The sequence below is a fragment of the Glycine max genome, chromosome 16, assembly GCF_000004515.6.
Source record: "Glycine max cultivar Williams 82 chromosome 16, Glycine_max_v4.0, whole genome shotgun sequence".
Lineage (NCBI taxonomy): Eukaryota > Viridiplantae > Streptophyta > Magnoliopsida > Fabales > Fabaceae > Glycine > Glycine max.
The window spans coordinates 27,430,987-27,453,863 of NC_038252.2; the positions used below are offsets into that span (position 1 = coordinate 27,430,987).

The 22,877-nt window shown below is 31.1% G+C and overlaps 1 protein-coding gene and 1 long non-coding RNA gene across 2 annotated transcripts; one reads left to right on the plus strand and one right to left on the minus strand.

The window, feature by feature from the left end:
* The first annotated feature begins 5,542 nt into the window (after positions 1–5,542).
* LOC100794531 (la-related protein 1B) lies at positions 5,543–9,916 on the plus strand. Its single transcript, XM_003548781.4, has 6 exons — positions 5,543–6,175; positions 6,467–6,992; positions 7,069–7,225; positions 7,321–7,411; positions 8,699–8,770; positions 8,884–9,916. Exons 1-6 carry the CDS (start codon positions 5,846–5,848, stop codon positions 9,157–9,159), a joined length of 1,452 nt encoding a protein of 483 aa, XP_003548829.1. The 5' UTR covers positions 5,543–5,845; the 3' UTR covers positions 9,160–9,916.
* Positions 9,917–15,371: 5,455 nt separating this feature from the next.
* Positions 15,372–17,365, minus strand: LOC100786222 (uncharacterized). The gene is made up of 2 exons (XR_001385568.3): positions 16,207–17,365; positions 15,372–15,800 (listed from the first exon to the last, which is right to left on the minus strand). It is a non-coding gene; the product is annotated as an uncharacterized lncRNA (long non-coding RNA).
* Positions 17,366–22,877: the final 5,512 nt, after the last annotated feature.

A 22,877-nucleotide genomic window follows, 5' to 3' on the forward strand; every position in this document is an offset into this window, starting at 1 on the left:
TCTTAAAATCTAATGATTAAGATTAATTATTCATCACAACCATTAAATTTCAAAAAATGAGAATGATAAGTAACTTTTAAAGGAAGTTGATCCCTTTATATATATATATATATATATATATATATATATATATATATATATATATATATATATATATAATTATCTTATATATGTTTTCTAGTAGTGTAACATATATAAAATTTTAAAAATAATTGATAAATATATTATAAAAAATATAATATATAAGAAAATCATAAATTATAAACTCAACACTCATACATGACACATGATATTATACTAGTTTAAGTTGAATTAAATGTCTAATATATAAAATTTGGATGAAATATTTAAATAAATGAATAGGCGTAATGGGACGAAAACGATTTAACTCACCTTCTATTTATAAAAGGTGAGACATGTTAAAATTTGGATTTGGATTTATAAAAGAGGAGAATAAATTTTTTAAACTCAACTTGATCCCCTTTAAACTTTATTGAGCTTATGAAAACTCACTAGGAACTCACTTTATATATATATATTTTAAAATTATTTACTTATATATTTTTAAATAATCATATATTAATTTATTAATTATATTTTAATTTAAGTAACATATAAAAATTAATAAATACCAAAGGAACTTAAGATTAAAAAAATTTAAGAATTAAATTATATTTTAAGCTAAATTAATTTTTTAAAGGGGACTAAATTAATTAAAAACCATAATATACTTTAAATTTTAGAAAATTTTAATAGAATAGCAAATTGTTATGTATTGTGGTCTATATGTACGTGCGCTGTGAGGTGACGCTGCATTTTCTTGCAATCTATCAATTTGATATTACTAATGGCATATGAAAAGAGATTATAAAATATCAACATGCACGAACTACGTTTATACATCTTTGCTTTGTTTTTTAATTATTTCACTACTAAATAAATAATTAATATTTTTAAAGACAATGGTCCTTTGGTGTATACATTTCCTAAAACAACTTTGCTCTCATTGTTTGATTATTGAAAAAGAAAAACATATATTAGTTAAAGGATAAGTTGGAAAAATAAATATTCACAAAAAATGTAAACGGACATGAAAACGTGTATTTCTTTCTCCTCTTCTACATTTTTTTGTGTGCACTTTGCTCTCATTCTACCCACTACATTTTTTTGTGCGCACTTTTCTCTCATTCTACCCACCCACAAAAGCAACCCCCTCACAGTTTTACACAGTTAAGAAAACTGAAATAATCCTTCAAATACAATGCTATTGGGACGCAAAATATGTTTGATCTCATTTTGCCTTTTCTATTTTTCCTCTTCTTTTCTGTTTCACTTTTTGGCACATTGTTTCTCCTTGATCTCCTAGAGATTTTGGATTTGGCCCATTTTGGTTTTCAGGTTCTTCTCTCCCTATCAATGGTTGTTGCAGAAAATTTAACAACTGCCTTCTTAAATTTGCATTTAGTGGAAGAAGTTTCCAATGAGTATCATTTATTTCAATTCCTCTCATCTTCTCAGTTTTCAAGCCTAGATTTCAAGAATATCCCATTTTGTTTTTTTGTTGAATCCTAGGCAATTATTTTATTTTTTGCTTTGGGCAAAGTGACCCGCGTGACTATGTTCTGGTAACTTGGCCACCACATTACCCTCGGACTCCTTCAACCATTTGCCAACATTAAAGGATGTGATTAAGGTTGTAGATGATGTTTTTTTTATAAATAAAATCATAGCTTGAAGTTTAATGGTTGGTAGTTAAAGGTGTGTGATAGCAATCGCTAATGAGATTTATGTCATGAATTGCTTCATTTTGTTTTTGGTTTTCTTTACTGTTAGTCATGGTACTCTCTCAAGAGGTTCCTCACCACTCTTTCCAGTTCCAGGACATACGTCATCATTCATCAAACTTCATAACTCAATCTTATTTTTATTTATTTATTTTAATTTTTTAAAGGATGATTGGTTCATTTCCAATAAGAGTTTGATCAATCTTGATCAAACCCAAAGTTTGGTCACAATCAGGATAGAAATATTTCGTAGCGCTTAACATTCATCATAAACTCATTCATTCCTTAATACTCTTGCTTCCTATTTGTATCTTCTTTTCTTTTTTTTTTTTTTCCTTTCTAGCTATTTTTCAAGTTGAAGAAATATAACTTTTGAACCTTCATTATTGAGAACTTGAGATTGAAAAGTTGTTCACTATTTCTAAAGTTGTGAACTTTTTTCCTTAAAACTCAAGCAAAACCTTTAGGGTTGAAATCCTTGAATTTATTTTATACCAATGCTACAAAATATATTTGTTTTTGGCCTCTGGAATATTTGATGCACCAGATTTTGAATCTTTTATTCATTTATTTATTTCCATTATTGAAGTTTTCTTTTAAGAGAAATCATTTGTAATTTTATATCCAAACTTTATCTTTTGTGTATCTAGCTTCTTCCTATACTTAAATAACAGAAACTGTACCAAGTGAATGAGAGAGATCAAGATTGGATTTAGAATTTAGAATACTGAGTATTTGATTTATGGCTTATGTGCATACACCAAATAGGCAAATACTAGGAGTGTTTTGTGACCTATTTAAGATCAATAGGTTGTAGTTCATTTGTGGTTCTTCAAGGGAACGTTTATGTCTACAAATATCCTCTTGATCCTTATATGTAGGATAAGGAGTAAGTGGATGATCAGTTTTGATCAATTAAAAGTTTTTTTTTCATTTATTATGAATTTTTCTAATTTTTTGTATTTTATGATGAGGGAGACAAACACAATACATGTGTTATGAATAACTCACCACCAATTTCAGTTTCTCTATCTTTTTTTTATTGGTTTAAAGACTTTCTCGAGACTATTTGTTTGGGAATATAAGGAATTAAGAATGGTATCTAACACCTTATTGTTTGTGTCATCTTGTGATACATATTTCATAGCAAAATATGATATTTGAAGTAAAAAAAAAACAAGAATTGCAGGTGCATAGCAAAATCTTATTATATTCTTAAGTGGGAAAAACATCATTGATTAGAAACAAAAATAAATTTTACAGAACTAAAAGCAAGAAAAAAACCATTTGAAATGCAACATAATTTTAAATCAACTTTTAACGACAGATTTTCATTCAAAAGTGAAAAATTATGATTTTAATTTTAAAATTGAAACAAGATAATAAAAAACCTCCTTTATTTGATCCAGTTTTAAAGTTTTAAAATTTCCTTTCTTTTTTTTAAAAAAATTAAATAAATTTTAAAACCGCATGTTGATAATTCTAGTAGTGAGTAACCCACCATTTTTATCAACTAAAAATATTTTTAAAATAAAAATTAAATTTAAAGTATTGATTTCTTTTTAAAAAATATAATAAATTTTAGGAAACTAAAATCAGAATTCTTTTTTTTTTAATTTTGATTTGTTTTAAATTTTTTGATAAATTTAGAAAACTAAAAGCAGAAAAAAAAACTTTTGAATTGCAACATAATTATAAACCTATTTTTAAAAATGGCTTTTGATAATTTTAAAATCATTTATTTTTTAAAAGTAAAAATAGTGATTTTAAAAATTCCCATATTCCGAGAAGAGGAAATCCAAAAAAAAATTAATCCTAGCATAAAAAAACATAATAACAAAATAGAAATACAAACACTTGAGTTTCAGCTGGAATGATAAATTAAAAAAGAAAAAAAAACATACTTACATTCTCTTTTGGTTCTAGGCATGTGTATGTAGGATTGTATGACTTATTTTGTAATTTTTCAAAGCCAAGAAATTATATGAATGATGTATTATGCAAAACATTAAGAAGAATTCTTAAAAGGTCAAAAACTATTTAAATTTAATATTTATTATTTTATTGGTATCTTTTCTTTTAGGATAACTAATAAAAATAATGATAAAATTGACATTTGGTTCCTATGATTGCAAGGAAGTACTCAAAATGTATGTATTGTTTGGTTTGCCAATTAAATAAGATTTATGATTATCAATTATCAAAAAGTATTGTACATAAGTAGTATTTTAAATTTTATTTTTATTATTGAAATATTTCTAATATTTTTTTCTTGTGTATATAATTAAAGTTCTCTATATTACTACATACACTTCAATGCATATAGTAATATAAATTGAAAAGAAAAAAAACATTTCAAGTTTAACGTCAAACCCGCGATAGCAAAATAAAAATCTAACATATGCATGACAACGCCTGCATTTCCACTAGTAATTATAAAAATAAAATCCTAAATCTATTATTATATATAATTATATTTATATATAGCAAGATCGAGAGTTGATCGGCTAAACTCAACCATAACTTCGACCTACTATTATAGGTTAAAAAAATTAACATAAATAATAACAATTTGTGTCTTTCAACCAAATAATTTAGGATTTAAATTTTAATTGATCTTTAAATATAAAATAAGTCATATTAAAAAGAAAAATAATTATGTTCATGATCCTTATAGAAATTTGTCACCTAGTTTTTCCTTGGCAAAAGTTAAAACGGATATCCGCAAGTTCCAGTTTAATTGACGTGCCTATCTATTAATGTTAATAACTTGAGAAAAGAAATCATAAAAAACACTATCATTATAAAAAAAAAACATTTCTTATGAGGATTCAAGTGATAAATTAAAATTAAAACTGAGTAAAACGATAATCAATCAATATATATATATATATATATATATATATATATATATATATATATATATATATATATATACATATATATATATATATATATATATATATATTAAAATAGAAAGATATCCGTAATTTAATATCAAATATTAAGATTTAAAAAAAAATTAAAAGAATATTTTAAAGGTATAATAAATTGTAATTAAAAATAAAAATAAATACAGATACTCAATATTAAAGAAAGTTACGTATCTTATTGAGAATAAAAACAATTGTTATTTAAAATTTCTAATAATATAGGGTAATAATATAAGATAAGATAAGATAATATATATTTTTTTAAAGACAGATGAAATATTTTGATGATAAATATATCAGAAAAAGATTTTAATTCTCTAAACCCCGATATGGATGAAATATCGGTAAACAATTCAATTAATTCTCTAAACCAATATACTGAATATCAAAGATGGACCGAATATTTTTTTTAAAAAAGATAGACGGAATATTATATATTCCTAATGGCAATAAATTTGAATAAAAAAGAAAGAGAGTTCAAGTTTTTTTTTTAAATTGAAAGCACCTTAAAGAAGAGTCTTTATTTTTTTTCTTTCTCATTTTTCAAAATTTTAATATAAAAATGATTAGATTAGAAAAATAAAAGATAAGAACGATAACGAACTCTTTCAAAATTACTCCTAAAATGTCTTGATCCGTCTTCGTTTAAAGATATATCAGATATTAGATTAGATGTGCATATATTTCATAACAATTTGAATAAAACAGTGTAGTTATATTTCTATCTTTAGAATTAAATTATTATTCGCGAGTAGGGGTATTTGCGTAAAGTGCGACGTCACAGAAAACCTGGTATAAGAAGGAAGCGTATTTTATTTTCTGATTCTGAGAGAGAGAAGAAAGAAGCGAAGCGAACAAAAAAGAACAACCAACGTGACCCCACCCTCTCTTCCCTCTTCCTATAAATGCTCACACTCTAACAAATCAAATACCTCTCCCACTTGCGATTGGAAGAAAAAGAGATCATCAAACCCTAACACACACTCTCTTTCTCTCTTCGAATCCGAATTTTTTTTCCATCTTCTCCTCGATCATTGCGATTGAGATTGAGATTAACCCTAACACACAAACAAATACACACACACACACACACTCACTCACTCTGTTCCGATTTCGATTTTGGTTTCAATGGCTATGAGTGGTGCCTCTCCCAATCATTCCCCCAAGCCCGGCTTCTCCTCGCCATGGAGCCAGATTGTCGCCGCCGCCGCACCTCCCTCCTCCTCCCCGCCGCCGGAAGACTCTGACAACGGCGGCGGAAGCAATGCCGATACCGGTAAGAGGGCTGCGTGGATTAAACCCTCGACTGCCGCTTCTTCTTCCGTCATGGGCGCCGATTCCTGGCCGCTGCCGTCGGAGTCCGCTCGCGCTCCGGCTAAATCGCCGTCTCCCTCGCTGTCGCCGTCTGAATTGGTGAAGGCTTCCACGGACACGTCCTCCGTGCCACCACCATTGCAGGTTTTTTTCCTTCGAGATTTCATTAAAAAGGAAAATACAAAATGCTTACGTTGCTATATTTTTTTAGAATTATATTAATTGTTTTTGGGTAATTCTCCGTTCTGTTATTAGTGTTTGCTGTTTTCTCTTTCATATTTTATGAACTGAGAAACAATACAGTGGTAGTCTCTTTTAAGTTAGAAGAATTTAGATCAATGTTGATGATGCCGGCGATTGCAAATAGAATTTATCTTTTACCTTTTCTGGAATATTTGTTGTTTGGTTTTATAAGTGCACGTGTGTGTATTGTAGGGTCCTGGAAGCCTGACTCCCTCACCACATAGGAATGTTAGGGATAATGCTAACGCGAACAACAACAACAACACTGGGCAGACTCACCCGAAGTCTTTTAAACGCAGCAATTCGAACACCTATTCAAATGGAGGGTATCATCCACCACATATGTCTGGGCCTCAAGGTCCAATTGCTCCTGCTGGGTCCCACAACTACAATTCGGCTCTTAAGGAGCATCAACCCAGAGCTGGATTTTTGCCTAATGATCACCCACCGCATCGAAATTCTTTTAGGCACCGGAATGGTGGTGGTCCACATCAGCGTGGAGATGGTCACCACCATCATAATAACTATGGGGGAAGGCGTGATCAGGACCCTGGAAATCAGGACTGGAATAATCACCGGAATTTTAATGGTAGAGACAACTTTATGTCCCCGAGATTTGGTCCGAGGTTTATAAGGCCTCCACCGCCTCCTAATCCTGCTCAATTGTTTCCACCACCACCTCCACTGCGCCCTTATGGGGGCTCTATTGGGTTTACTGGTATGCGCTGTTAATGAATGCAAAGATGTCCTTTTATAGTTTATGTACATGGTCTGATGATTGTATGCATTTGTAGAACTACCTCCACAGATGGTATATGTTCCGCCTCCGCCTCTGGAATCAATGAGAGGTGTTCCTTTTGTGTCTCCAATACCTCCTAATGCAATGTTTTTCCAACCTCTGGATAATCAGTTGCATACTAAGATTGTCAACCAGATTGACTACTATTTCAGGTGTTGCTTATACTTTGATCAGCCACTTTTTTTTTAATGACTTTTAATTGTTTTAGAATGCTGACTGTAGATTTACCAACAAATTGTTTTTTCAGCAATGAAAATTTAGTTAAAGATACATACTTGCGGCGGAACATGGATGACCAGGGCTGGGTTCCTATAAATTTAATAGCAGGCTTCAAGAAAGTAAGTTGTTTTGGGGTATTTGATTGCTTGGTTTTTTAACTTTGAAGTTGGTTGCTTGATTATGTTTATAATTGACTAATATTATACTGCATTTTTTAAAACCTTTTATATAAAAATGATTTATTTGTTGGAGGATTAAATTATTTTTTATTATCATTAAACTCTACCATTTACCTGAAACATTCTGTGGTATTGTTTGGCTGATTTCTTAGCACATACATTGGATAATGATTGATGAAATATTTTTATGACCCAATTTGCCCCTTTAATTTTATTGTTCTCTCGTTGACAATCATGGGATGACAAACAGTGGTAGCATATTTTTTGTGTTGCATATGCTTTTTGTCTCCCTATGGTTGCAGATGACCTTGCATTATATCAATGGAAAATGTTTGAGGGAAATATAAATTTACACTTTTAAGATCAGTATTTATATCAAATTCCAGGTATTACAGATATGGTGCATGGTAAGTGCTACATTTTTTAAGCATGGGATTAGGGTGTTAAAGCTGCAATCCTTATCTAAACTAGGTTTCTATTTCAGCAATTAATTGAATTGTTTACATAGTAATTAGAAACCAGCTTCTGTGAACAAAATTTAGTCCTTTTTTATTATGTATTTTTCCAGGTATTATTGTTGTGTAAACCCTGATGTAGCATAGTAAATATAGAGGATCTCTAGAATATTAAATTATCAGATTTAAGATTAAACTGTTCAGTCATTTATTTGTGTGACCTATAATGTGTATGGATATTGAACTTTCCCAATTATCTAGAATTTGATTTTTACTGATGTCGGAGAATGGAAGTCGATGAGTAAATGAGTATGATTGTCTTTAGGCGTTTGCCTCCTGTGCTTGATTCTTGGACACTCACTTCTAAAGCTGTCTTATATGTGGGGTAGTCTGGTAGAGTAGAGTTTATTGTATAACGTGGTTCTGTGTTTTATTTTTCAAGAATTCAATTACTCCTTCTAACCCAAAATAAGTATTGTCCTAGGTTGTTTTACACAGACCAAGAAAAGCTCTTAAATAGATTAAAGAGAGTTATAAAGCTAACCTTAGAATTAATATTATATTAAAAAACTAAAGTGGCCCTTATTAGGGGCATCAGTTGAAAAAGGCAATTAATATTACATTGAAAAGATAACATGGCAGTTATTTTGGGATGGAGGGAGTACCATTCCAACCAAGTTTTGTTTTTTTGTTTTTGCAAATTCTTCTACCATGGAAATTTGGGTTGAAGCATTTCACCATTAGGTGACTAGTGTTTTTTTTTTTGTCCCAGGTCAAGTATTTGACTGAAAATATCCAGATTGTGTTAGATGCTGTTCGAACTTCATCTGTTGTTGAAGTTCAGGTATTTTTCTTTAGCTTGCCTTGAATTTCTACTTTTTAAAATTTAAGTAAACATGATATTTCAGGTATTGTTTGCTTGAGTTTTATTTTAAATTTATTCCTCTTCAATTATAGGGTGACAAAATAAGGAGAAGAAATGATTGGAGGAGATGGATCTTGCCTGCTGGTCTGGTTCCTAATGTTAGAGGTTCTCAAACTGTTGGACAGCTGGCAGAACAAGTCCAAAACATTGCTCTGGAGACAACTATCAATGACAATGCTGGAATATTAGATGATTCACAGAATAGAACTTTTGGGGATTCGAATAGTCAATATCTCATTTCCACTAGCGAGGGTACTGCTCAAGTTGGTATTCAAGTTTCAGACCATTCTGTTTCTGCAAGAAATTAGAGCTGCAGATGTTCTTTAAAACATTTTTTTGAAGAATATTCTTCAGAGGGAAGCAGGAAGCAGGAGGGATCATGGTCTCAAGTTTTACATATTGCACAGTGGGATATGGTTTCTCATGAGGTATCTAGGAAAACATGATTGAGAAATGGGAGGAAAATACCTTTTTATAAAACAGAAAAAAACACCAAATGGTAAAAATGGCCGGCAAAAGGCACATTTTATATATTCTGTGTTTTGGAGCTAGTAGCATGACTCTTGTGATTACTTGTTTATATGGGGTGTAATGTTCCTACTCTGGTGATGGGATGGTAACTTGGCTTTAATGTGGGGATTCTTTTTGTTTTTATTCCCCTGAATTCCCCTAAGCTGCTTTTTAAAATCTTGGGGTCATATTCCCACCTGGTTTAGGAGCATTATGTGAGGTCAATGATCATTGGTGATGAATGAGTTTGATAGCTACTAGTTGATGACTGTGAGTGAAGGGGAAAGATGGCTTTCTGCTGATGGAACTTGTCCCACAACTGCTTTACAGAATGATTGTATGATGCTATTTCCCCTCTCATCATCTTTGGAGTGGCTATACTTTGGTTTTTTTGTCCTCCGTTTTACTTTATTTAAACTCTTACTAGGCATAAATTATCCGTGGGGTTATTTAAACCAAAATTATTATTTGCAGCTGTATGTGGTCGGGATCTTGTCAATTTGGACCTTTAAATGACTTTGTCTTAATTATTTCATAGCCCTACGTGTTCTAACATGTATTGATGTAATTCGTTTATTTTTGTTTTTTGTTTTATGGTATTTGCTCTGGTGACAATTTTTTTTTACTGGCAGTTAAAAATAGTAAAAAATTGTGTGATTAAACACTTTCTGGTGGCATTTAGTCCCCATAAATTGCTTCCCTAACACGGCCTTCCTCCACAAACCAAATACCCAAAATGTGTTCCACTCATCTAAGCCAGGAAACAAAGCAAAATCCAGCAAAACCAATCAACCAAAACAAAATCCAATCAAAATTTAAGCAATTTAAAGCGCGAAATCAACTAAAAATCCCGACCTTAGGTAAAACCTAACAGCGCTCCCAAATCCCCTAAAACAGAAAACCCAAATCATAAAATGAGAAACTCATTGTGAAGCAAATCACAAAACCAAAGTTGAATTTTTAAGAAAAGGAAAGTAGACAAACGTTCCTCTCACCACACCCTGTTCGACTGCATCGCTTGTGGCCCTTAGCCAGAGCCCCATGTCGCCTCCCTCGTGAGGTAGCTGCTTCTTGAAGTCGTTGCCATCTGTATAGATATCATATCTACATCTAGAGAGCCGTATGCTTTGTAAGAGACGTACAATTTGGGATGAAATTTTGATTGATCAAAAAGAAAAATCTACTTCAACCGGAAAGGATGGACAACTAGGATCCAGCCTTTGCGATTTGGCTTTAAATCGTTTGGGAAGCTCACTCCAATATCTGCGATTGCATTGTCTTCGAAGAGGATTTTTTTCGAAGGGGCTGAATCCGTTAAGCATGGGATGAAAATAATAGAATATTCAAACCAATTGAACTAATATTTTAGAAAGTTTATAAACAAATAGTGTCGCTATATATAATACTAAAATTTTTAATTTATATTTAATGTACATCTAAATTTACATAATAAATTTTGTGATGATTATTTTTATCTAATAATTAATTTATTTACATATATAAATTATAAATAAAAATCATAGGTTTAATAAGTATTTATATATGTAAAAAAATATCAAATTTATTTAATTATCAATTGCTATAAAAAAATATCTAAATACATCATTCAATTAAATATTATGTTTATTTAATTTTTAATCATTATAATAAATATCTAAATACATCATTCAATTAAATATTAAATTTGTTTAATTATCAAATTTTGTAAATAAATTAAATGAATAAAAAATTTCTAAAAAATAATTTTTAAATTTTTTTACTATCACGATAGTATATATAAACAGGGTCGCTACGGCCCTACTTTTGTGGGATTCCAAAAATTTTGTAAACAATTTTAAAAAAAAACTAATATTTAAGAGTTGATACTAAATTAAGGATATTTTTATAAAAATGTATTACTTTATTTTCAAACAATATATATTTTAGAATTTTAGGTGTCTTTCAACTATAATTTACAACATTAGTAGTTGATTATTATATTTAATGGGTATTGTTTTTTTAAAAAAATTAAATTTTAATAGTTGATTTTGCATTGTAAAGTACAAGATTACTAAATTTTAAATAGATTTAAAAAATATATTTTATATATTAAAAAATTTATTGTATAATTTTTGTGTCTATTATATATATCGACACTATTTGTTTATAATATAATGTGTCTACTAGTTCAGTTGATTTGATATTCTATTGAAAAGGCAGGAGGCACAAATTTAATCGAACTTAGCCCCGGAACCCATCAGATTGACTTTCATAAAAAAAAAAAACCCTTTTGGTTTTTCGTGAAAGAGAAGCTTCTAGAACTTGACTTTAACGGGGTGTGTTTAGTTTGGAGTATGATAATTTGTTTAGGTTGAGTGACTGGTTTTTAGATTGAGATCTACATGTGTTGCGGTATTTGAGATTTTGAATGATTCGACGGTTGAGTTTGAATGTGAAAAATTGTTTAGGTTGAGCCAACAATTTTATTAGAGATATTTTAAAAAATTTAGGAAAATAATTTATGGGATCTTAAAGCCGCTAAAAAGGGGGTTAATCACATTTTAAATATTTTACCCAACAATTTCTAGTAATTTTTAATTATCAGTAAAAAAAAAAGTCACAAATTAACTATTACATCATCATTTAATCAACACAGGAATCATAATCAATTAAATAAAAATTTAGAGACTAAAAATAAAAATTAATAAATATTGAGCAACTAAAATCATAATTTATCCTTATTAATTTATAAATCCTTATGCCCGAAATGTTCTCAAATAATAATTATAATTACATTTCATTTATGAGGGACAAGATCAACTGATACTTGTTAAGTTTTCACATTTTTTATTTATTTTTTACATATGAAATAAAATTAATTAAAAAGATTTCGTAAAGCTTATAAAAATCTGAATGAAAATAAACTGATATTTTATTATTTAATTAATTTTAATGGATAAAGTATCAGGGACGGAGCTATGCTTTGGGGTGGGGGAGGCCATGGCCCCCTTACTTTGAGCAAACTTTTAAAACTTATATAATCATATTATATTAAACTAGTCCGTATTCCGTGCGTACGCATGAGTCTTTGTCTAAATGATTTTCGATGGAAGAATAAAAAGAAAAAGATTGTAAAAAGATAAAAGAACTAGCATTCATATTAAATAGTTCTAAATAGTAGAGTTGATCAATTGTCAAATTGTTTGAGTCACTTGATTAACCAAACTTCAAAGGTTGATGTTCATGTGAATTTGAAACCCGTGGATACGTATGAGTCACTTCATTAAGGGACTTCAAAGGTTGATGTTTATGCGAATTTAAAACTTGTGTATACGCATGAATCACTTGATTAAGGAAACTTGATGTTCATGCAAAACAATTGTTTCAAATCACAAAATTAAGATGAATCTCATAAGGCTTAAACATAATAAACAAAATAAATGTTTAAAATTATATGACAATTGAGAATTGAAATTTCAAATAAGTAAAATAGTTTTTTTATAAATATATGACAATATGTCAATTATAATATAAATTACTCCATATTTACATTTGTCAGGTCAGTTAACAATTGTTAATTTACATTTAAATACTTGAATTTGAAGCACCTCGACAATGATCACACTATTTCCTCTAATTACCTGCAATAATAGAGAAAAATTAACAATTTCAAATCCATGTTCATGTTCTATTAACTGCACTGTCTTAACAACTTAAATTCAAAAGACAATGCAAAAGAATAGAACTCACCACCATTTCTATGGGATTTTTCTCATTGTCATTCACTTCACCACCAAAAAAAATTTAAGTGAAAAATGAGAGGAATGCTAATGTTTTAAAATCCCGTGATTGTTCTGACCTACTCATGGTGGAGAGAAGGAATCAGAGAAGCGAACAAAAAAAAATAGGATAATAGCATGACTACAATTGTAAAGAAGAAAATGAAAGACGAATTAATAAGAATGAAGAAAGAAGACATAAATCCATAGCACAATAGCATGAAATTTGAAGTTGAAGTACCTCTCAAATAGCTTGAACCTTCCATATTTTTTTAAAAAAATAATAATAATAATAATAATAAACATGCATAAAACAAAGTACAAAGAAAGAACCTTGCAAGCAAGAAAATCAGAAAGTGGAAAAAAAGGAAAAAAATCAGTATGGAAGAAAAAACATGAAACAAACAATAATAATTAAATAATAATGATAATAATAATAATGATGATAATAGTAATAATAATAGTAATAATAATAATAATAACAACAACAACAACAACAACAAAATTAATTAATTAAATAAAAAGAGAGAAAGTAAGAAAAATTTCTAATTTTCATTGCACCACCGACGTGATTTGTTTCCCGTGTGAATCTCAGCATTAAAGTTGGTATAAGAAACATCAATTATGGACTGAGGAACCACAATAATAAATGTTAGAAATCAAATACTTTTAATATATGTAGCTTCGTGAGTTTGGATGAAACCCACATAGCCACTTTGGTTGCACATCCATTCAACAAAGCAACAATTTATTCTCTTCCCTAATCCTTTTTATTTATTCTCTAATTAGAAAATAAACTAAGAAATTATAGAAGAACAGAGCCTACATAATAATAATAATAATAATAATAATAATAATAATAATAATAATAATAATAATAATAATAATAATAATAATAACAACAACAACAACAATATTAATATTATTAGTATATATGAATAAGATAATATTAATAAATAAAACTAAGTTTTATTAATATAAATAACTTATTTAGTAGTAATAAATATATGCCTTTATAAAAAATTAGTCATTAATAAAATTGATTAATATTTTATACTAATGCAATGTTATGGTGACTAAAAAACTAAAAAACTCAAAACATCTCTATTTTTAAAATTATTGTATAAAATAGATTAAAAAAACAAAAACACAATCAAAGACGTCTTGAAATTGCCTTTTTAAAAAAATCGATGTAAAATCATTTTGAAAGTGAGGTAAAATTAATGTAACTCAATTTTGGTCAAATTTGCTTTGTATTTAAATTTTAATTTGTAAGTATTCTGAAAAATAGATTGACAATAATCAATTGAATTTGTGAAGATTTTAAATAGAAAATTAAATTTTAGAATTCTAGATAAAAAAACACCACAAAACTAAATTTGCTTCATTTTAAAAATAGGTGAACTAAATTAGTTAAATAATAGGTGCGTTCGCATAGGTTCAGTTCGTTGTTATGTCATTTATTGATTTTTAGTGGCTTTTTGTTTGTTACTTTTCATATACATTTCCGTTTAAAGACATTTTTTTTTATTTAATTATTATTATTATATTATTTTTATGTTGAAAACTTTCATAAAATTTAATTTACATTCATCTTAAAACATAATTGACTAAATTTTTCTCTTGTAAATATTACTCTTTTCTATTATAGAACTTTGTAACCCCGCTTTATCTTAATATTTACTATTGAATAAACAAATTAATTAACGAAATCTTTTATTTAATTAGATGTTTTAAATTTAAATCCATAAAAATACAATTCTATTAAAAACTTGGAATAAGAATTATGCGTGTAAGCTTGGCTCAAGGAAAAGGTGCATAAGGTTAATAGAAATTTGGGAAGGCTTAGATGTTCAACAATGGTGCCATAGAAATGAGAAGTGGATGCTAGTATACCTACCATGATGCAGTTGATGTACTTTGCTGAGGATTTCCTTTTCATTTCTTGTGGTGTATAAATTATTTACTCCCACTTTCAAAAGATCTGCTGACCAAGAATGTTGTATTTTGTGTTTAACATTTTTGCTGATACTAACATTGGCCTATCTATTGCTTCCTTCTTGGATCACCGAATCATACATTGAATCACATACTCTATTCTCGATCTATGTAACATTTGCTATGAAATGATCAGCACTCGAAGGTGTAAAGTTTGTACCATAATGAAATACAAACTTCAAAATACATTTTCTTTTTGCTGCAATTTTATAAATGGGTAACTTGAACATACTGCAGAATCTATAATGCTAGTATGCTGAAATAATTGTTTATTTGATTCAATATATACCACATTTTAAACAAATTAGTGTACTATTGTGCATGCACAGCTTTTAACATCATGTGGTTACATTTAAATCTCCAGCTATGGACAATGAAATTGTGAATTGTATTGATGTGGAATCTGCAAACCAATGTATCCAAACTCCATGTGATTGCCAGCACAAATATATTTTTTTGTTTAAAGTGATTGCTGTTCTTGGCATGCCAAGAACCATTGCTGCATGTCCTTCCCCGTTGGTGCAGCCGGATATTATGAGAGTGAATTATTTCTTGTCGGAATTCTTATAGAAGCAAAGCTTTGAGTGAAAATTGTTGAACATCAATCAGACCACCCTCCATTAGTCCTGCAGGTACAGGTGATCCCTGGAAACTTGTCACTGAACTTTTTCCTGATGACATGCCTGTAAAGAGAACACAATAAAAATTAAGACCACATGGAGTGCATTGTTCTCATGAATTTGAATCCCTCCTTACATAGTAGGCAACTCTACCAAAAACATTTGATGATGAAATACCATAAAACACAATCATGTTGATTGATTAATAATATAAATGGAATTTGTAGACCATAAAATAGAAAACCGTTACAACATTCTCAAATACAGATGAAACAAAATCAGATAACTGGAAATAGAGCTTTCTCAGCCTATCAATGGTCGTATGCTACATTTGGAGTGTTCCCTGCTGTTCACAATATCCCATAGAAGTATTTATAAAACAAACAAAAAGAGAAGACCCGTGATGTAGAGAAGAAAGCATATACACTCAGACCTCTCAAATATACCAATAAGAAATAAGAAAATATACCCAAAAATATCATCTTGACATTTGATCAAACACATAACCTGCAACCAATAAATGTCCTAATGAACATGATCAGAAAATGTGAATTATCAATCTGAATGATTTTAATTAATCAAAAATGGGAAAAAAAAAGTTATCCTAAAATGCTAATTAGAAACCTGCAACCTATGTATATTGCCTGTGATGAGCTTGCCAATTCGAAAATCTGCGAGCAATTTCCTTGGTTTGTCAAAATCTAGGATCCCTTTCGAGTGATGTTCCAGAATACCTTTAGCCAGATTGATACCATACCTGCAGCCCTTAACATGCCTTTAGTATTGACTAGTTTTTTTTCCCTCCACCCTATGGTATAAAAATAATCAGGTAAACATAAGCTCATCAAACACGCGATTCTAACCAAAAACTTTGCCCAAATCCACACACTTAATCCAATTTCCATAGAACATTGCATCATAAATAGTGCATGCACGACAATCATATAGAGTATGCAAACCTAGGCTTTTTGGTCCCTCAATCCCTAACAACAGAAATTAACTTAAAATCACAATGAATTAAGAAAAGACTTAACCAACATCGAGAAGCTCATTAACCGTTCGTAGAATCAGTTGTGTCCTAAATCCAAGTGGACGCATTGCGTCCAGGGCAGCATCCATGCGCCTGATACCCTGCATCTTGTTCTGCAGACAAAATAAAACACCATTAAGGAAGGGAAAAATGTTAGAAAACTCACAAACACGTTAAAACAAAACAAAAACAAAAACTTGGCAAACATAATACGATAAAAATGCAAAAATATTCATAAAAAGTTCAGTGAATGAGGAAGAAACTCAAGAGGGTAACAAAATAGGGGGGAGAAAGTGCACGAAAGTGTGAAATGAAGGAATTAAAAGCTGTTTTAGTGCTTTAAGAAAGAGAAGACGTGTTGTTGTTTTGGAAAAAAAGCAAAACACGTGTTGCTGTTGAAAAAAAAAAAGCAAAACAGGTATCCAAAACAGGTGAGCAAGTGGAGTCTGGAAAATCAGACACATGTAAAAAGCAAAGCAGGAGACTGGGAAATGAAAGGGTTAAAAGACCAAAAAATTAAGGAAATGAACAGCTATCACAATCTTAGACAGAGATATTTTAGAAATTTTCAGAAGATTTTTTTTATTAAGAGTATATAGATGATACAATAAATCTTAATTTATTCATTCAACTTGTGCAACAACTTTTTGAAACTGGTGGTTAGGGAGTAAGGACGAAAGTTTTTATCTTTTACTCTTTTTTTTCCTTTTCTTCGATAAATTATCAATTTTTTTTTATAGATGAGATTTAACCAACGTTAAAAACAATAGAAGAAAATAAGATAAATTTTAACAACTTTAAATACAGAAAGTTTTAAATAGTAAGCGACAGAACAATCTTATGCTCTTCCTAATAAATGATAATAATAATCTTTATCTTATTAAAAAAATATTTCATCCACTTTTATAATTTAAACACCACATATGTATTTTAATCAAATAGATAAGATTTTATCCTATATGAAAATATATATAAAACTTTATCCTCTTTTATACTTTAAATATTGGATGTGCTTAGTGAATCTTTTGTATGGCTCTTATTTTTTTTCCTGAATTAATTTGCTTTCAACCAAAACCACTCCACTCTTATTGTTCCATCACTCACTGCATCACGAATTGAAAACTACGAAATGCACATTGCAATTCAAGAAATCACTAAACACGCTTAGGCTAAGCAACAAGGTATGTATACTTATTTCATATTATTCTATTCCATAGATAAAAAATGTTTAAGTAATTAAATTAATTTATTAACTTATTAAGTAAGCCTTATAGCACAATGAACGTTACTGTGTACACAGTGACCATTGTCACTTAAAAAAAACATATGCCGAGTGACTGTTGTGATGCAAAAAAATGTTGTTAGACACATAAACATCCTATAAATTGATTCAATACACACATAATTTGTACATACAATTTTCATTCTCATTCTTCATTTGTCAATCTCAATTCTCCAATCTCAATCTTAGTAAAATTATATTTGTGCAAAATGGATCCAAATCAATTTGATTAACAAACTTATATAAATTTTTTTACAAAATTACCACATGTCTCCTTCGACCCAAAATTCTCAAAATTGTACTCCTATTTTTTTTTCTCCTTTTTTATCACCACCACCACCAAATTATTTTATGTCAAACACTCAAATCCCTTCCACCATAAATTCTCAAAGTCCTCAAACATTTCCTTCAATTCCACCAAACAATCCTACCATGGTTTCAAATGATGAAGTTGATTCGCAATTTCTATAATTTGCTACCTAAATTGGACTAGAAGAGATCGCTGTAAGGAAATAGGAGGGTGTTCTACAAAAAGAAAGCCTTGAGTCGCCTTTGCAATTGAAGATGATACGCACATCATTAGTTCATGGCTCAACATCTCAATCGATCCAATTGTTGGTGTTAGTCAAGCAAAAAAAGCGTTTTGGTTAATAGTCATGGAAAATTACAACAAATTTCGAGGTAAACTCCACAAAAGAATAGTGAATCAACTGAAATCACAATGACAAAAAATTAATCTGAGTGTGCAAAAGTTCAAAGGTCATTACAAGCAAGTGATATCATTAAAGAAAAGTGGTTGCACGGATAATGATGCCATGCTTCATGCATATGCCATTTGGAAGGAAACGATTATTGTTTGGAACATGCTTGGCGAATTCTAAAAGATCAACCGAAATGATTAGACCAACTTACTGAAAATTGCTCTAAAAGGATGAAGATTTCCGCATTTGGGGCATATTCATCGTCATCTGATCCATAAACACTGGTCGAAGATTCTAAAGCTGACACATCGTCTCCAATTGTCTGTCCAAGGGGCAAAAGGCAGCCAAAAGAAAGAGCAAGGGGAAAGCAGTAGGAACATCTACCAATCCTGTGGACTTGACTGGTGTGGAGGAAGCAATGAGGGAAAGAAATGTTCTCAACGTCAAACTAGTAGTCTTAAGTGAGAAAGAATTGGAAAAAGAGTACTACGACATTCTAAAGAAGGACACATCTACAATGTCCAAAACTTAATTCGAAGACCATCAAACCTTTTGTAAAATAATTAGGCGTAAACTGGGTATGTAATATTAATTTGTTAGGTAGTTTTAATTTGTTGTAACCATCTTTTAATTTGTATTTTTAGGAATCGTGTTTGACTTGTCTTTTTTTTTTAAAAAAAATTGTAATCGCATTTTAATTTGTTCAATTTTTTTATTTGTGAAACTTGACCGTTATAAAACTAATTGTTATGAGACTAGCCATTGCATAAGTAGCCATTATAAAACTAGTCGTTGTATTATTTTCTATTTAATTGTTCAATCCTCATTTATCGTTGTAAGTCTCCTTCAAACAATATTTTTCTTTCACTCATTTATGCAATCAATCATTCATACAATGGATCGAAATAATGACTTCAACAGAGTTTGGAATCAAATTATTTATGAAACACTTGACAATGATAGTAATGAACAAATCATGAGCTACTTGCATGCGATACAACAACAAGGAGGCAACATGAGTCAACACAAAAGGCCTAGAAGAGTCATTAATTGCAATCATGAAGATAGACATCTACTATTGATGAATGACTACTCAAAAAATTCGGTATACACATAAACTCAATTTCGACGTAGGTTCTGAATGCGACAATAATTGTTCATTTGAATTATCAATGCTCTTAGTAATCATGATAAATATTTCCAAATGAGACCATGTAGTTGGTAGAATGAGTCTCTCGCCATTGCAGAAGTGCACTGCAGCTATTCGTATACTGGCATACGGATCATATTGGAGATTGAGATTGTAGACATGATTTCTTTCCTTATTTTGGTTGGCAATCCGTGATTCTAGGCATAAGTTTTGCTAGGCAAATATTGATTTATTATCTGTAAATATTCTCTTAGAGGATTTTATGTGTATAGTTTCCCGTATTTAAGATTCTTGATGTATTTCTTCTCTGTATATATATTTATCATCAAGGAGAATGAAAGGTAACGAAGGGAATTAACCTTCTTTTACATGGTATCAAGAGCCAGGCACCATCACGACCGAAGATGATGGGAAGAAAGGAAACGAGGGGGGGTTCGGTTCTAACCCGAAAACTTCCAGATCTGACAAGCAAATACCGACCCCATATGCATTGACTTTGAATGACAATCTGGGTAATATAATTACCCAAGTTCAGTTGAAGGGTGAGAACTATGATGAGTGGGCTCGTGCTATGTGTACTGCATTACGAGCCAAGAAGAAATATGGCTTTGTCGATGGATCCATTAAACAACCAGGGGACGATTCACCAGAGCTTGAAGATTGGTGGACTGTCAATTGAATGCTTGTCTCATGGGTGTTTAACACCATTGAACCTATACTTCGATAAACCATATCTTATATGGAGAACGTGAAGGATCTCTGGGAAGATATCAAACAGCGATTCTCCATTGGGAATGGTCCACGTGTGCAGCAATTGAGGTCAAACCTTGCAAACTGCAAGCAGGAAGGGTAGGGCGTTGTCATCTATTATGGTAGACTCAAGTCTCTTTGGGACGAATTGAACAATTATGACTCGATCCCAATATGTAGTTGTATTGGGTGCAATTGTAACATTACCACTAAATTGGAGAACAAGCGAAAAATATGATGAAGATGGATATGGGACAATACGTTCCAATATCCTGAGCACTAAACCTTTGCCAAATCTGAATCGAGTATATGCTATGGTCGTGCAACAAGAACGAGTACGGACCATGACACAAACAAAGGAAGAAAGAGGGAACCCCATGAGTTTTGCAGTGCAGGTTGGTGGTCAAAACTCAAGGGGGGATGGAAAGGACAAGAATTTTGTTTGCTCAAATTGCAAGCGGAAAGGACACAATGTTGATAGCTGCTTTTAATGGATTGATTATTCAGAATGGTGGGGCGACAGGCCACGCACAATCGCAGGTGGATGCAGTGGTGGACGTGGACATGGGGTCCAGTAGGGAACTAGTGAAGGACAAGGGCGCAAAGGGACTGCTCGTGCCAATGCAGTTCAAGCGCCAAGAGCTGGTGGTAGGAAAAATGTCGTGACTGGTTCTAATAGAACATGAATTAGCGGTTTGAATGACGAACAATGGGCCACACTGCTCAACATGTTAAACTTACACAAGGGAAGTGCCAATGAGAGGTTGACAGGTAAACGAAATTTTTTGTCATGGATTATTGACACAGGGGCCTCGCATCACATGACCGGTACATATGAATGTTTGAGTGAAGTGCACAATATTACACCATGTCCGGTTGTGTTGCCAAATGGGGTAGAGACCACAACTTTGAAAGAAGGAATTGTGACTCTTTGAGAGAAATTGAAACTATGACGTGTTCTTCTTGTACCTAAATTGAAGTGCAATCTAATTTCTGTGTCACAACTGCTTGATGATTCAAATTTTGTTGTGCAATTCACCAATAAAATTTGTGTTATACAGGACCACACTTCGAGGATGATGATTGGAGCAGGTGAACAGCTCGGGGGGCTTTATTTTCTCATAGAAGTGGCTCCTGCTCGTGTTTACAAGACAACCCGTATTGCATCTTCTGAGCTTTGGCATAAAAGAATGGGACATCCCTCTTCTAGGATAGTAGATTTAATTTCTGAAATTGGTAATGTTGGTAGAAGTGATAGTGTCAAGAATAAGTTTTGTGACATTTGTTTTAGAGCTAAGCAAACCAAAGAAGAATTCATTTCTAGTAATAATAAAGTTGCAGAATGTTTTTCCTTGATCCATTGTGATTTGTGGGGAGCTTATAGAGTTCCTGCTTCTTGTGGAGCTGTTTATTTCTTGACTATCGTTGATGACTATTCTCGTGAACTGTGGATATATTTGTTGAATAGAAAAGATGAGGTTGCTTGTGCTCTTAAAAATTTCATCGTAATGGTTAAACGAAAATTTGAAAAAGATATGAAAGTTGTTAGGAGTGATAATGGTACTGAGTTCATGTGTTTGAAAGATTATTTTGCTGAACAAGGAATTTTGCATCAAACTTCTTGTGTTGGGACACCCCAACAGAACAGGCATGTCGAAAGAAAACATCGTCATATTCTCAATGTAACGAGAGCCTTGCGCTTTCAAGCACACTTACCTATTGAGTTTTGGGGTGAGTATGTTCTTATAGCGGGATATTTGATTAACAAAACACCATCCGTTATTTTGGATGGAAGAACACCGTATGAGATGCTATACGAACAGGCACCTACTTATAAACATATTCAAACTTTTGGGTGCTTGTGCTATGCCCACGCTCAGAATCGGGATAAAGATAAATTTGCTAGTCAGAGTCGAAAGTGCATTTTTATTGGGTATCCATTTGGAAAGAAAGGTTGGAGGTTGTATGATTTTGAAAATGGAGAATATTTTGTTTCAAGAGATGTTGTCTTCATTGAAACAAAGTTTCCATATTCTACCAATATTGCAAGCTCTTTCGTAACCAAGAATGGGGTTACGAATTACTTTGCAGACAATGAGGACTCGTATGTACAAAATGAAATGGAGGAGCAGCAAGCTCCAACCTCGGGTGTGGAGCATGAAGTGAATGTTGAGATTGGTAATGATGTGGAGGTGCCTAGTAATGTAAACACTGGAGTAGTAGAAAG